Source organism: Hermetia illucens, chromosome 4 (assembly GCF_905115235.1).
Source record: "Hermetia illucens chromosome 4, iHerIll2.2.curated.20191125, whole genome shotgun sequence".
In the NCBI taxonomy this organism is placed as follows: domain Eukaryota; kingdom Metazoa; phylum Arthropoda; class Insecta; order Diptera; family Stratiomyidae; genus Hermetia; species Hermetia illucens.
In genome coordinates this window covers 43343487-43360775 of record NC_051852.1, presented here as the reverse complement: position 1 = coordinate 43360775, position 17289 = coordinate 43343487, and the positions used below count along the sequence as shown (strand labels likewise).

At 41.1% G+C, this 17289-nt stretch overlaps 1 protein-coding gene across 1 annotated transcript; it reads left to right on the top strand.

Annotated features, from left to right (window-relative positions):
- Positions 1-5124: 5124 nt before the first annotated feature.
- Positions 5125-15687, top strand: LOC119655676 (probable cytochrome P450 311a1). The gene is made up of 6 exons (XM_038061666.1): positions 5125-5372; positions 5435-5629; positions 5983-6159; positions 6220-6289; positions 14523-14817; positions 14942-15687. The coding sequence occupies exons 1-6, from the start codon at positions 5222-5224 to the stop codon at positions 15533-15535; spliced, it is 1482 nt and encodes a 493-aa protein (XP_037917594.1). The 5' UTR covers positions 5125-5221; the 3' UTR covers positions 15536-15687.
- Positions 15688-17289: the final 1602 nt, after the last annotated feature.

The window sequence follows — 17289 nt, the reverse complement described above, 5'->3', positions numbered from 1 at the left end:
CAGGCGACTTCTAAATCGTGCTTGCAAAAGTAACAAGAACGAAGACTGGTTAAATTTCAGGAACTCACAACGTGAATATAAGAGGCTGGTGAGGTGCTCAAAACGAGACTCCTTTAGAGCGTACTGTGAGGAACTGGAAGGCGAAAGGGAGACTTCAAGACTATTCTAATCCAAAGAACTTCAGACAAATCAGCTTGACTTCATTCTTGCTGAAAGGTTTGGAGAGACTGGTGGAGCGTCACATTCGTGGAAACGCACTTAGGTCACACCCACTGAGTGAAAACCAACATGCTTACCAACGTGGAAAGTCCTATGAGTCTGCTCTTCATTCTTTGGTCACAAAGATAGAGGATGCAACTTTGAATGGTGAGTACGCGATGGGGGTGTCCGTGGACATTGAAGGGGCTTTTGACTGTGCGCCTTTTCAAAAACTTTGTGATGCCGCCAGAGCGCATGGTGTTGATGATGCTTTAATTAAGTGGATCCTCTATGCTAACGCAAAGATTGTTGTGCGCTGAGGTAGGGGTCGATCGCTACCTGACTACGGAAGCAACGAAGGGCTGCCCCCAAGGAGGTGTGCTTTCGCCGCTTCTGTGGAGTATGCTGATCGACTCACTGCGAACTGCAAAATTTGCCAATACACGCTCAAGCTTATGCTGATGACGTGGCTGCACTTGCTGTTGATCGGGATCTTGGAACGGTGTGTAGGAATATACAGCGTGCCGTTGATTTGATGGACAGCTGGTGCCTTAGACATGGTTTGTCAGTTAATCCAAATAAAACCACAATGGTTTTATTCACAAAAAGGAGAAAACTGGATGGACTTTGTCTCCCTGAGATGAGGGGTACTATCCTTCAACTCTCCGAAGAAGTGAAGTATCTGGGGGTCACTCTAGATAAAAAACTTCTTTGGAACAAACATGTAGAGGTAAAGATGAAACGAGCTCTCACAGCTTATGGGCTGTGCAGACGGACCTTTGCCTCGACATGGGGACTCAGGCCTCATGTGGTAATGTGGATATATGTTGCCATCATTAGGCCGATGTTCGTATATGCATCCGTAGTGTGGTGGGTTAAGGTGAGACAAAAAGGTTTTCACCGCACACTAGCCGCACTGCAAAGAACTGTTTGTCTGGGTATCACTGGTGCCATGAGCACGACATCCGGTGCAGCTCTGAATGCACTACTCAATTTGGAGCCACTGGATATATTTATTCAAAGCACTGCAATGAGAGCAGCTCATAGGCTAATTCGATTAGATCTATGGGAAAACAACGGATGTGGGGGGCACAGAGCATTGGAAGAGTTACTGGGAGGACTGAATCCAGTTCTTACATTGCCTTCCGATTCTCGTGTCCCCATACATCTGTTTGGTAGAAGATATGTAGTTACGCTGAAGCGTAGAGAGGACTGGGAAGACCCAGAGGAATGCGTGGCGGGATATACGGAAGTCTTCTACACCGATGGCTCAAAAACAGAAGAGGGTTCTGGAGCCGGAGTCTACCTCTCAAATAAAAACGAGAAGTGGGCTTTTCCTTTGGGACAATATGCAACGGTTTTTCAAACCGAAGTTTATGCGATCCTAAGGGTGGCAAACTGGGTGATTGACGAGCGCTTGAAGGGCAGGCGCATCGCAATCTGCAGTGACAGTCAAGCTGCACTGAGGGCATTAAGTAGTCCTCTGATCACCTCGAAAATCGTTCAGGAATGCAGAAACCGTTTGAACTCTATGTCTAGATTCAATACGGTGGAACTACTCTGGATACCTGGTCACTGTGGCATAGAGGAAAATGAAATCTCGGACGCTTTAGCGAAAGAGGGGTCAATCTTCCCTATGCAGGGACCGGAGCCAGCAATTGGGGTATCAGTAGCATTGGCTAAATCTGTTTTCAAAAACTGGCAACAAGTTTCCCATAATGACAGGTGGCAGAGCTTAAATGCTGCTCGACACACCAAACTTTTCCTGCCAGAACCCAACATACGTACCGCAAAGTTTATTCTGTCGAAGAGCAGGAGGACCTGCAGGTGTATTGTGGGCATTCTGACAGGCCATTATTCACTAGCTGGGCATATGTTCAGAATAGGAATTACCGAAGATGATACGTGTCCCTCCTGTAATGAGGAAGCGGAATCCACGGAGCATTTCCTATGTGAATGCCCCGCCTATGGACGTATCAGGCATCAGATCTTTGGTGCCGATGTTCTCCAAATGCGACGGGTAGCATCACATCCACTAACGGAAATCCTGCGATACGTTAACGAATCCGGAATATCCCGTTAGACGGGGGTGGCGAGTACAATGGGTCAACACGGCCTGAGTGCTCAGACGCTGTAGCTTCTCCCCCACCATACACACACACACACACATACACACACACACACACAACATCCTCGAGTTCTCGAGCTCCAATGGATTATTCCTTTCCTGAAACCGTATGAAGTGGTTATCACCACTGATGGTAGGTGGGTTTTCGATCGGATCAGAAATATGATTCGGTTTAGTAAGGTTAGTGGGAATTGGGGAATTCAGAGTTGTTGAAAGTAATGGGTCTTGAGGAATGTATGGTGGGCATATGTATGAAATGTTGCCGAAGTTGACGACTTTAGGAAGCTTAAAAGCGAGTCTGTATTGCTATTACTATGATTGGAATCTTCAGGTCGATGCCGAGAAGAATGTCCGGTTTGAGGACAAGAAGCGCATACTGAACCTACTTAATAGGTCGGTTGGCGAACTAGAAGTTGGTGTGCAATTGAGGTCAAAGCGCTCATCGAGAAAGATAAAGATAGGTCTGTACCATTGGGATTAAGAGGGCTTTCATTAATTTGGGGGATGGATATGACCCCTCTTCAAATTAGTGAGGAAATGGGTGGTTGACAACTGAGGCAAGGAAGCAAATGACAAAATAGATGGTTCAGAAACTCTTCCGGTGATCCTGGTGATTGATGGGCTGTGTGAAGAGCTTTTTTGGGAATAGTGTGTGGTAGAAAGGCTATATCGATTGGAATCCGGAAATTGATTCGCTGACCGGACTTTGGAAAACTTTGTTAGTTAAGGGGTATAGATTTAAAATTCATCAATTCATGACACATTGAGGTTGGGAACTTCTTCAATGAGGTGAGAGGACTGTGGAGAGTATCTATATCTAAATAAAATCTGCCTTTTTGTATTGATTTCGTGCTGGATATCATTAATAATAATAATCGTTGGCGCAGCAATCTAATTGGATCAGAGCCCTGAAGTGTGTTAGAGCACTTCAATCAAGCCAGTAACGGTACACTACAGTACACTGTAGGAGGCAATGTGGTCAACATTGTGCTCGCCTAATTTGACTTAGGTACTCATTCACAGCTGAGTCGACTGGTATCCGACATCAAATCGCGATTGAAATCTCACTGCCACCAGTGAGATTGGAATCGCGACCTTTCCTTACGACAGCCTTGTGCTCTAATCACTCAGCTATCCGGGCAGGAAGGGGGGGGGGGGCGAGAAATGAAGTTGCAGTGACTGGGGAGGCCGGCTAGAATCAGCTCGCTTCATACTTGTTGAATTATTTCAGTATAATGGCGTACTGTCCATGGTGGGAGTGTCCATGTGTGTCGTCCATGTGACGTTTGCTACCATCCTGTTGAGTGCGCGCAGGAGTGAATCCAGTTTGGATGCTGCACGGTCTGGTGAAAAGCATTTACTCATCCACAAGTTCGTTCTAGTCAAACCCGAGTCAGAGAGTCCCCATTAGTTGAACGGAGGATAGCAGCCAAGACCTAGTTCACCAATCCCAGAAATACCTACATTCAGTGGAGATGTTAGTCAATGTGTGCTATTTAAGAACATCTTTAACACCGTGCACGATGGCTGTGACATCGATTAGGCGAAGTACTTCAATTTGCTTTGGAGCATTGTTAAAGGCTTCGTAAACCGTGGGTATAGTTCCCTCGGCTGTTCCTCTTAATTTGGCTTACGTGGCTCAAGCCTACTCTTCCTAGTGAATAACGCTTTGGTGGTTTGGCTACATTGATGCGTAATCCTGTCTTCTTGGACTAGTTAAGATTTTGAGTCTTAGATTCGCAATAATCATGAATGCGATACATTTAGCGCTCCGATAGTTGAACAAATCTAGTAGTGGCCTCAAAAGGGCTTTGAGCGACCAGGGGTAAACTGGTAATCAAGAGCCGGCCACTTCGGTGAGTTGTTCGAAGCAACGGTTGGGAGCCGGAAGCGCTATTTAGAACAGATACCTTCCACTTCCAACCACATGCACGAAAACTCTCACATCGCTGTTTGCACTTGGGAGGCAGTACTAAACAGCTGACCTTTGAATCCGTTATCCGAGAATAGTCTTGGCGAAGATCTTCGGGAAAATCTTCCGGCAACCAAGAAATGGCTTCAGAGGCTTAGCCCTGGAGCCTGCGTTTCCAGTTCGCCTTCTGGAACCATAAGCAGATTGGTAGACCTCTTTTACTTCTTTCAATTCCATCTATAATATTTCTAGAAAACCATATGTAGTGTACATACATGTGTTTGCAATGAACACTAAACTTGGCCCAAGCGAAATTAGTCTGTGGTTTCTAGTCAGCAGGCATTTTGAGTTGGTGTTACCCGAGAGGAGCATTTTCTACTTGACCAAGTCTGGTCAGTTAACCTAGTGGCCAAATTTACTGCCTCGAACAAAGCGTAACGGTCTTCGACATCCCTCTGCGAATGCTGATGTATGTCGCTCTAACATAGCGCTATCGCACTTTCACTCCACTCTCTCTAAGGGCAGCGACCTTAATGTAGTATTTTCCTATAAAACACTAGATTTTTACCGAATTACAACTAGCGTAAGCGAGTTTAATACTTCTTCTTATCAAACAGATGAAATTATATTTGAAGTCGTTTATTAAATGCCAATACCCTAATTTAATTATGTTCAATTATCCTTGGGGCGTGTGGCCTACATTATAATTAATGATCAATGAAAATCTGCACTCCAGCCAGACGGCAAATTACTCATGCACACGACATAGTTGCCAATCAGAAATAAATTTACAGCCGCCTCCAATCTGCTGAAGATTAAGCAAATGCGTTTCGTCATAATAAGATTAAAATAATGAAAGTGTGCAAGTAATGTTCGTATCAAGTTACTTTGGCTTCCAGTCGTTCAGAAGCTCATTATGGCTTTGTACTCGATAACTTCAGTCACCAAGTGCCTCCGCTTGTAGTGTGTTTCGGGCCAGCACTATGATTCTAGAGATATTGGTTATTCACATTCTGGTTTTAGTGGTAATTTACCTTAAATACCAGCGAAGGTTCCAGCTGGCCCAGAAAATACCTGGTCCATGGTTTATCCCGTGTGTGGGCAACGTGCAATTGGCCAGTCTTACCGCAGAAAGTAGGTGCATCGACACTAAAGGAGCCTGCAGTGGAGCTAATATTTCCTTGAAAATCTTGCAGCGTTGTTCCTCAAACTAAACGATTATTCCAAGGAGTACAAGGATTGCTTTCGAATGTGGCTAGGTACCTCGTTATGGGTTTTCATACATAATCCAAAGGACATTCAGGAACTTCTCAACAAACGTGAACTGCTGCGAGTGGACGAATTTTACCACTTGCATCCGTTGATTGGAGATGGATTGCTGTTATTGAATGGTAAGGAAGGAATTGTAGTACGAGTGATTAGATTCCGTGATAAAAAGTGAATTTTTATTTATTGAGCGTGTGCTTTTGATCAGTTCGCAAATCGAAATTAGTTACAAATATAGATAACAGCGAATGCAGTGAAATTCCATAACAATTTTCAAGACAAACATTTCAGCAACACACAACAAACGAGTGTTTATGGTTATCGTACCACATGTTGTGTTGCATGACTGTATTCTAATCAAATTTCAAAGCTATTATAGTATTGATTTAGATACTTTGATAGCGGATCGAGTGAAATTTCAAATACTTTTATTATTGTGGACCAATGATATTCACTGAAATCTATTTTCAATTTCCAGGGAATCGCTGGTCGTTGCATCGGAAAGCACTTTCCCATGCTTTCAGTACGAACATTTTGCGGCAGTTTTTCCCGGCAATTTCCCGCCATGCTGATGTACTGGTGTCCAAGTTGAATACAACAGATAACGTGGAGATTACAGATTATCTGTTGTTATGTATCCTGGACGCGATATGTGGTATTTGTTTTTAGTTGAAGATATGGTTGGGGTCAATATACTTCCTGCGCGCATTTTCAGAGACATCAATGGGTGCTCACATCAACGCCCAAATGGACTCTAAGTCGGCTTATGTTGAAGCTTTTCACAAGTAAGTGTTGAAGGTCGGTTGCAATGTGTGTAATTTTAAATTTAGATTCAATGTCAAGATTTTTTGAAAACAGACATTCGGAGCATATCGAAGTGAACTCACATGATTACATGATGCAATGAATTTTAAATGAAATATCTCATAAAAAACTGCCAGAAGTGTATGCTATTGCTGCGTGGTGGAATGTGGTCATTGTTATCTTTGTAGATTATTATTGCAGATATTTTCTGTGCAGGACTATGTATTATAGTTTTGAATTATTACGTCTCCTGATTGCATTCTATAGCTAAGTTTGCTGGCCTATTATTTATTTTCACGTGATTGAATTCACTAGTCGTTCCAAATTTAACATAATTAACTAGTTTCGTTCTTCACACTATAGCGAAAATGGGTCTAGATCTCCCTTAATACTAGCAAGAGTCTCGTATAGCTGAAATACGGGAAACCTAGACTGGAGAATCAAGGTAGGATCTAGATGGAATCTAACTATGTTTTTTTAAGACCTCTTCATGTGTAATAAGTATTTATAGTACTTTGCATCGATTTTTCCCAAATAAACTTTGGTTTCCGAAGCTTCCAGTGAAAACAAAACTCTTAATATCCACCAAGCCACAGAATTGATCCCCTTCCTGTGTATCATTTAGTTCGTTATCCTTTGACGACCTGACTGGAGAATAACTTGTCCTACTTTAATTTCTACAAAACCTCCATTATCCTCCTTTCGATTATTTACTACATAACGACGAAATCTATGAGCGATACCATGACCGTCAGGCTGTGGATAAAATCCGGCTTAATAGGTTACGGTGAGCGGGTCACTTAATCCGTATGGATGAGGATGATCCAGCCCGGAAAGTCTATAAGGGCAACATCTATGGCATTTTTCTCGGAGACGGTTATAGCGATTGACACCAAATTTGATGGAAAGGTGGGAACTGTGTTTCGACATTTTTTGGAAAGGTAGGAAGTGTAGGGGGTTGAAAGTGTTCGTTTTGAGGATGAATATATTTTCAGCTCTGGCCAAGCTCTGGTCAGTAAGGCGGATTTGCGCTCAATATAATTCGTAGGCATGTCGTGTTCTATGAATTATATAAGGGAGCACTTAACATCTGCGAGCCGCTACGGTCACGCTGCTCCCAGGACAGAGGTGAGGAGGCAGCGTCTGACGATTTGCCTCTGCCCTGATAAGAAACCGTAAAGCCGCCATCGCTTGACTTTGGTTGAAAGTGATCATTCCTTTAACGGACCCATTCTCAGAAACTATCCAACCGAAAAATCTGAAAAAAAATCAGGAGGCTGCCACTGTATGGTTTCTAGGCTCTGAAATACCCTCTATACCTATACCTGTTCAAATAAAGTTAATAATAGTACATTACTAGAATTTTTAGTAAGGGGCTGCGAAACTTCCCTTAAATTTACTCTAGGATCACAAAATTTTGCAGCAATGTACGCTACAGCATAGAGCATGATCCTACCTGTCCCTTCTGTGCAAATTCAAGACTTTGAATGTCAATATCACTTGAAAGTAGATATTTTCACATAATATTATATACGCATGTATTATGTGCTACATACTAATGGGACAAATGCACACTCAAATCTCTTCATAAAAGAAATACACAAAACTTTTCATATCTGAAGCGTCTAGTTTCCGATTTCCCCACTCGTTTTATATAAAATCTCTCAACTTTTAAAACTTGCCGGAACCCCAAAATTCATTTAAATATGTCCAATAGTAACAAAGAAAGTCTCAAATATTAGGAAAATGGTCATTAACTGTTTATTCATTGTTTTTTCCACCATACACATGATTATCTCTTTCTTCTTTAGTTTTTGTTCCGTGAGCTCTCAGACCATCATCCAGTATACCAAGTCAACGTTATTTTCGTCGGCCTTTTGGTGGTACCATCGACTTCGATGTGCAGACCAATCTTGGCATTTCATCAGCGCGAACTATATATATACAATTGAAGATGCCTCTCGTACAGTATCCATAATCGGTCCAACCCCATATCGATCACAGATGTCCTTATTTTCTATGTGGTCATGGCGTGTTACGCCACTAGTCTAGTGCAACAACTTTGTTTTCATTACCGCGAGACGCTGTTCATTGCCTTTTATAGTCGATCAACATTCAGAAATATAGAGTGTGACCGACACTGTAGCAAATTTTGTATTTGAGGTATTCGGTGGTGGGTCGATCACAAAGAGCGCCTATTTTAAAATGCCACTTCATCCAGCTTGCGCTAATGCGTCAAGTAATTTCATGATACAGTTCGGCTAAAAACATTGACCTGAGATATTTAAACTGCTCAGTTCCGGGCAGAAATCTTAATATTGAGAATTTCGGGAAAAGGAGTGAAATTCTTGATCACTGGCGATGGGGGAGGGTGTGAGCTGCAAAATCGTATATAGGTTGGGGGGTCCGGGTGCTAGGAAAATTGCTGAAATTTGGAGGAATCTTGGGGTTCCGACAGTGTCTGTTTCATGGGGATTGGTCGTCACAAAGTTTTATTCAGATTGAATCTGAGACCGTGTTGCTATGAGGTGATCATTCCATTTTTGGACAAGTTGCTCGAGATAATTTTTGCTATTAGACGCAATCAAACGCTTCCTCCAGATTAAGAAATGCAATGTGAAGAGGGCAGCAGAGCAGGGGAGAAACATCTCACGTGTTTATCCTTGAGTAACCGCCCATAGTTCCGCCGTTCTTCACAAACCCGTTGATTAACGGTTATTGCAACGATTTCGCGAATACGGTTACCAAAAATGCTTTTAAAAAAAAATGGGACAGGAGTAACCGGGGCAGATGGTAAATGAACATTGTGCTGAACTGCCTTCCTTTTGCATATTGAAACTATCGTGCTTTCTTGTTAGTCAGATGGTGTTTTACCTTTCCAAATAACCTGATTGAAGAACTCCCTGGGTTGGGTCTCAACTTTTGTCTCCAGGCCCCCAACTTCATTCGTTTTATTGCTTCCTCGACTTCAGTTTTGCTGACAGGTGGAATTGCTACAAATATCGGAAGGGTTTACGGAATTGGAGGATGAATAAATTCTTCAGTTGAAATCTGCTCGACATATTCTCGCTATGTATTTTTCACGGCTCGTTGGTCGGTAAGTAAATTAGCGTTCTTATCATTAACGCAACAGAAGTATTCGATATCCTGCATGTGTTGGTGTCGGGTTTTGACAAGTAGATATAAATATCTTTCCCCCCCTTCCCCCTTCACGAACTTTCCACAACTCCGATGATGAGATTGAAAATTCTGTTTTCATCCTAGACAGTATCTTGATAGAATTTAAGTATAGTTCCCTATGAAGCTCTGGGCCTGCAGTTTTGAGTGTAAACCAAGCACCTCAAGCCTCCTCAAGCTTCTCCCTGCAGCCAGGCGGATTAAAGAACTATCCTATGGATGTTAGCATTTGGCAATTCGACCTACTTAGAGAACTTGTTTTTCATAGCCACGAAAAATCTCTTGCAGGCATTCAATATGCAATGTATCATATATGTATATTAATACATAATAATATGATGTTATATGTGAATTTTGTATTTCTGTACATAACATTTTGTTGTGGTCCCTACCAAGTTAAATAGTTAAGTTCTAGGTTTTTTAGTTGGGCCCTGGCGATTAACTAATTTACATTCATAACTAGTGCTTAGTAAGGATTCCTAGTTATGCGCTAGTCCTTGTCATGGAAAACTGACTAAAAGTTGTATGGTACCAGCACCTTACTATTAAGGTACTACAGCATTTAGTATTAATTAATTTGTTTCTAAACTGTTTCCAGACTCATTTCTTGCAGGTCAATATAAAAATTGAGGATTTATTTCCGGATACAAGTGCACTTGAAGGATATTTTTGGGGACAAAGCTTAATCTGAACTCAAGCGATTGTCAGATACTTGACATCAAGGTCGACTATAATAGGAATGATAAGGATCACGTCAGTCGACTATACTTTAGGATGAACATGCAACACCGAAAAGGTCTTCACAAGATCTCCCCATGATGACTGGGAAATGTCTTTTGGCAGACTCAGAGTGTGTTGGGCATGGCGGGAGCAAGTTCTTGTAGCTGCCGAGGTTCTACATAGCTGCTTGTCATGTTTTAGAAGTATGTGGAATTCTGAATGGATAGACTAAAACAACAGCTCGCGGATAATCCTAGTTGCATCGCTAAGGAAGAACTAGGTCTTGAGTGTGCGGACTCGAAATGTAATGCCTTAGATACTCCAAGTTTCATTTAAAATATTCACCCTTTATGGAAAGGCTGTGGGCTAGGGCTGATGTAAGTAAAGAATAAATAATGCTAAATGCGTCGTCTATCAGAACGCTCTGGATTTTGATAACAGCGCAGTGGGTACTAGCCGCAACACCCCGGTCACCGTGAGGAATCTTGGTCGTAAGACGGAAGACAAACTGCCTGTTTAAACGGTTTACAGCCTGAGAACCACAGGCGGTGCGAGTACCAGCTATAATACATTTTCATCGAAAGGTAGACGTCGGGTGCCATTATCAGAAGGCCATCCATATTCTAGAGACGATTGCTAAGAACGGAGAGAAAGATAGCGTCAAGGAAAAGGAAGGATAAAAAGTAACAACGCCTAGTACCATGTTAATGAATACAACAACAAGTTCCTGGAGGACCATCGAAAATCCAGCTAACTAGAGCTAAGCGTAACCGATTACACAAGGATATTAAACATCCCAGCTGAGCAGTATGGTTTGTATATGGAAATCGGGCAATTTCATTAAAAAGCAAGACAACAACAGTCGCTTAAAAGTGCATGCTTGTCGAGATGGATAGTCTTCACAAACAGATCGCGCTGGTCGATGTTACTTCCATCAGCTGATTCTGTATGATGCTGACTGAGCATGGTTATACCGGAGCGGAGAATTTGTATGTTACCTCGATTTTCATGGCTCACTACCATATCACAGTTGGACTCTCTTTAATGTGGATTTTCTGTTAGAGGTTTTTCATGGTTTCGAAATTCAAGAGGATTGATTGGCATATTGGTTTGGTTACTAGCGGTAAACCAGAACCTTATTGATTGAATTTGCACCACTTTCAAAATGTAGTCGAAGGTTGAAATTTGAAAATGCGCCTTTAAAGTCTCGCAAACAGTAAAATCCAGTTAAAAAGGATTACCACCGTTGTAGAATGAAAATCTGTCCATTTGAGAAAGATGGCTGGAGAGGTCTTCAATTTCCGCTTCATAAATACAAGAGTGTCATGAAAACTACCAAAAGAAGTTCCTGACTGTACTACTAAATTAGTAGATGAAAGCCTCAATGACTCTACAATACTCAATATAATACTTTAAAAAAATTGGACGGTTCCTGAAGGGAATCTCTTAGCGAGGCTTTGGAGCTACTGCTTAAGTTAAGCTCCAAAACCTCGCTAAGAGATTCCCTTCCGGAACCGTCCAGTTTTTTTAAAGTATTATATTGTATTATAACTTTGATGAAAGCGAAGCCGGCTGTATGTCAGAACCCCGTTCAGCTGGCATGCAATCCCGGTCGCCAGAAATTTTGGTTCAGATTTATCGGAAGAAAGAATTGACAAGGTAAATAGACAGCGGACCTAGCTACGAATCCGCGAAGGACTTTAGTTCAGTCAACCTTAATTCTTTTGTATTGAAGACTAGAGAAAGTGTCCTGAATATCCATCCATGGACGATTATGGAAAGATGGCTTCTCCACAACTATCAAAACATCTACTTCATGGGTAAATCTATATAGACTGAGGTAATTAGGACACCATACGAACAGGCATGGACTTGGAAGGAACGTTTAATGTATCCCATCTTTATCAGTAAGATTTCGTAGGAAACACTGGAAAAAGTGAGTCTGTGAGCCAACATAAAATCAACCGAAACTGTCACCACTAAAGGGGAGGATACCAGATAAATAACGGACTTTTATCTGTTAAGCACATTGGTGTGATCCTGGATGGGAATTTAAATAAATACAGGTAGAAGACAATATATGACTGCAGGTCAAGAAATCTTGGTGAAAAAATGCTAGATTCGTCCGAAAATGGTTCTTTAAATATACGCGGCCATAGTTTATCCAATCCTCACCTATGGTTCTGACCTTTACAGGCTTTCGCTGAGTAGGGAGTACAATAGAATGAAGCTTAGCCAGATTCAAAGAACTGCGGATGAGGGTATTACAAGGGCTATGCTGCCTTTACCTAGCGAACGTTCTTAACATATTGCGGCATCCTCTTTCATACGAACTGCATATGTAATATATTACTGTGTTATCAGGTTTTAGAATATCTGTACCGGAACCTTATGGTCATAACAGTAACTTGAACTTAGTACCAAGAGAACTTTAAGGATCTTCAGCGGTTCTAAACGAAAGTTGGCCCTCAGTAAAAAAGTCATTACGAGATTCCTAGTCAGAGTGGAGCAGAACGTTACGATATATTTTTCACCAATGGCTAAAAAATTGACGCTAAGGGTTACCTCGGTCTCTTTCACACAACATGTCCGAATCGCGCAGCCTTCTAGGCTTCTACGCTGGCGTCTTCCAACCTTAAATGTTGTGCGTACGGAAGATGAGTTGGGATCCGAAGATCTTGGCGTTACAGTCAGCGGTGATATCCTCTTAGTAGGTGAATCAGTATAGAGACAAACTGAGCATTCTGAACGGTTGTCCACGAACTACCCAGAAGGGGTTTCGCTTTTGATCTCCCATTGGGATAGTCTGCGTTTGGCTATGGTCAGGAGCGGAATCTACTCGAACTTCTGGCCCTTGGTGGAACACCCTTTGTGTCTCTGCTGAATTGAGAAAAAAATAGTCAACTTACGAAAAAGTCCCAGCACCGTAGCCTATGAGTAAGGCTTGTGCAATTGCTAACGGGTACACAGCGATCAGTATACCCTATTTATATACTACCGAAAGTGCAGAGGAAAGGCGAAAACTTCATTCATTTCTTTTGGCCAGGCGATTAAGAGCCAGGCCTACCTTGGGTCAAGCAACGAACACTAGGTAAACTGTTCGTTGGTGACCTCAGAAAGAGAATTGATATCTTTCATGGACTCAATGTGTTGACTAGAAGATGCAGAGTCTTATTGACTTGTTAATCGTGACGTCAAAACGGTGTATGATAGTACGGTTCACGGAGGGACCACTTTTGTCTTACAAGCTATTCCCTATGGTCAGTTCCCTTTAATACAATTAATTACAATGAAAACTCTGAAACTCTTATGGTTATTTGTGTTTTGTAAGCACACCCACGTTTTGTTCTTTTTATCAGGTGGGAAATGTTGCCTCCATATTGCAATATTTAAAGGTTGTCTTTCGATTTTCACCATGTTGTTCCAAAGATGTCCAAAGATCTCCCATATTTCCTTCACGTTGGCAGATAATAATATTGTATTTAGCAGTATTCAAGTCAGTTAACCTAGGTCTCATATGTTAGACACATTGTACTTTTAATATTTTTTCTTCTCCTTCTAATATATGTTCTAAGATTTCACCACACGGTTTGTAAGGATGTTTTCAAAAAGACAGCATGCGTGCATATTCCTTGATGGACTTGCTTATCAAATGTAGATCTACTTTATCCTGCATTGACCACAACCACTATCCTAATTTTTCACAGGTTATATTTTAGGGAGTAGTGGTCTATTAGGAGCCCTATTACGGCTTTCATGTCGTCTGGGACAATAAGGTATGGCTCCAGTAGCAGGGAGTGTTCCACAAAGATTTTCGTCCTAATTTACGGTTTTCTCCATTTGATTTCAAGAGTCCCTGTTGATTTAATTATGGATGGCTTGACCTCAAGGGTTAGCTAATTTATCAGCATCTTGGTCGTGTTCGCCAATCTCTTAGTCTTCTGGGAATTTGAAACCGCAAGTTACTTTTTGTGTGATCTAAAGAAAAGGACATATGATTGGTAATCTTTAATAAATTGGACCTTCGATACTATAAATCGTAGATAAATTATACTGGCACCATCTGATCCCATTTTTTCTTTTATTTCAACCGTGCCTGGAACCAAATCTGGCAGCAGAGCAGTGTTATGCTATTTTAAAATTATTTTTGGTATTGGTTTAGTTGATATTGAATATGGGCCAAATTTTCAATAAATAGGCAAAATATCATGTATGGATATGTGACTCAAAGAGTGATGCATATTATTTACTCTTTTTGTATGCAACAACTTCAGCCATTTGGTGATGAATAATAAATACTAAATGACTCGTTCGCAGTGCCTCACATATCCTATTCAAAAGGATGTCAAATCCCCTTCTCCAGTCACATTATGTATTTCGCCTCACCCCTGATTATAAAAAAGTAAAGATGGCGATTGCTACGCTCCATGCATTGACTGACAACATCATCAGCGCAAAACGAAAGCAACTGAATGGCCACATAAAGGAAGATGAAAATCCGGAGGGCACCAGAAAGCCGGCCCTACTTGATGTCCTCATGCAGTGCGAAATAAATGGAAAACATTTAACTGATCAGGAGATCAAGGACCATGTGAATACGTTCTTATTTGCGGTAGGTAAAGTCATATTTTGTATAGAATGTAGTGACGGAAAATTCGAGTAATGATATTCATTCAATTGGTTAAATATTTCGTTTAAATATTACAGATATTAACTTGGACGTTGATATCTTTTAGGGAATTGATACTACCAAATCTGGTACAAGTTTCATCCTCTACAATATCGCAAAGTACAAGAACGTTCAGGAGCGATTATATGAAGAGATTACATCTTTAATTGGAACAGATCCCGGGCAGGAAATCAACGCCTCATATATACCGAATCTCCCATACCTGGATGCAGTAATGAAAGAGTCCTTACGACTCCACACAGCGGTTCCAGTTTCTGCCCGACAAACTGCTAAAGAGATTACCATTGGCAACTATACTTATCCGGAAAGCACTGCGCTTTGGATAAATATCTACGGAATGTGCCATGATTCGAGGATTTTTAAAAGTCCATATGAGTTCAACCCGGACCGATTTTTAACTCCAGATTGGGTGGACGAACACGGTGATTATGCTTTTATACCCTTTTCAGCGGGGTTGAGAGTTTGCATAGGGAAGCAATACGCCATTTTCACTATGAAAACGATTATAATAAAGATATTGTTGAGTTACCAAATTGAATTGACTTATCCTGAAGAGCAGTTGCAGTTACTGGCTGAGATGGTGTTGAAGTCAAAGACTGGGATAAATTTGAAGTTTCGGAAACGCGAGAGTAATAAGTAAGAATAATGCAAGTATTTGAAATTTATGTTAGTATGTATATTAAACAGTTTTTGTAACTCCTTCCATTATATGTAACAAATTTATTTAAATTTTACAAACCAGAAAAGTCAATCACTGTAGAGACGAAATATATTTTACTCTTAGCTGAGGAACCTAACATATTTAGTGGATTAAAATTTCAGTGGCATTTGGTATATAAAAGAGTCGGTCTTATTTTAGGGTTGTGCTACGGTATGGGGATGAAAGCACGATAGAAGAGAGATGGAATTGGTGATTACTTTCATTACTTTCGAACACGATACTGTTTATTCAGCAAAGTAGAATATGTTCTCTGTGCAGTAGTTCTAAAAAGAAGGTGGTTGACATTGGCATGTGAAGTTGAATGAATTATATAAATTAATAAAGTCGCTAAATGGGTGTAGATATTTGGAAAAGAAAAGAACTCAAGTGGCGCCCAACGTGGGACACAAGGCTTTGGTGGAGGGTGAGGTGAGAATCGTCATGTCCACGACGCGGTAGGTGCTGCCATAGGAATACTTATGTCGATGCTGATGTATATGCATTCCCCTCTTTTGGATAGATACCTCCAGTCACATCGATTGCGGTACTAAGAAAGGAATCACCATTCAAATTATTCTCTACTTTCAATATTCCTTCTGACGATGTAGACATTTGCTTCTCTTGTCCCCGTTATTTCCCCCTTTCTCGTTACCCCTGATTCTTTTTACCCATTTCCTCGTCTTCTTACCTTTCTTCTTTCTTCTTAAGCAAGTTCTCAGTTTAGTAAAAACTACGGCGTGATATTGAGTAGGTGGAGCATCAGGCTCTTGATCTAGTTGCACTGGGTTCGAATCCCGGTTTCCTATGGATGTTTGTGCTTGGAACCGAAGTGCCGTCAGTTGAATTGAAAATGATAGAAAACTGAAAATATGGTAGACTTGAAAAACAATACCAATAAGGAAACTATGGGACGGTCTACAAAGGGATGATAGTTCAGCCTTTTTAAGGTTTTGTGTAAGACAAAACCTTATTAAAATCAATTCAATGCCTGTCTGTCTGTCTGTCACACGCACTTTTCTCCAAAACGGCCAAACCGATCCGAATGAAATTAGCTGGACAGATGGCAACTATAAAATCCCACGCATACAGCGAGTGGCATAAACTTAGGTGAAGTTTCAAGGGGGGCTCCCCGTACATGAAAACTACCCAACCTAAAAATCCGAAAAAATCGGGATGGTGCACTTAGACGAAATGTAGGCCTCAAAATATGTCCCATTCCGATATCTGCTCAAATAAGCTTACTAATGTATATTACCAACTTTTAGAAATTGACTAAGAAACCCCTTTAAGTTCATCCTAGGAATACTAAATTTTGCACCGGCATAGAGGGCGTATTATCCATACGCATGCCAAGTTTCATGAAAATCCAACTATTAGTGCCAAAGTTATAGCAGTTGAAAATTGTCAATTTCGTGCGAATTAACAGCATCCTAATCCATACAAATGATATGATGACGTCATAATTAACGAGAATAGTTGACATTCGAGTGAAATATTAAAATTCCATTCATGAAGAATCTATTTCTCCGCAGCCCTTTTTTATATCTGGTGTCGGTTAAATTCTTCGCATTTGCTAATAATATTAAACTAGCGTAGTAGGAAGCGTATGAGGTTGACCATTAACAATACAAGGCTTTCCATCAAAAGATTGGAATGGAATTGGAAATGGAATTTTTAGTTATGTGACAGGGAGC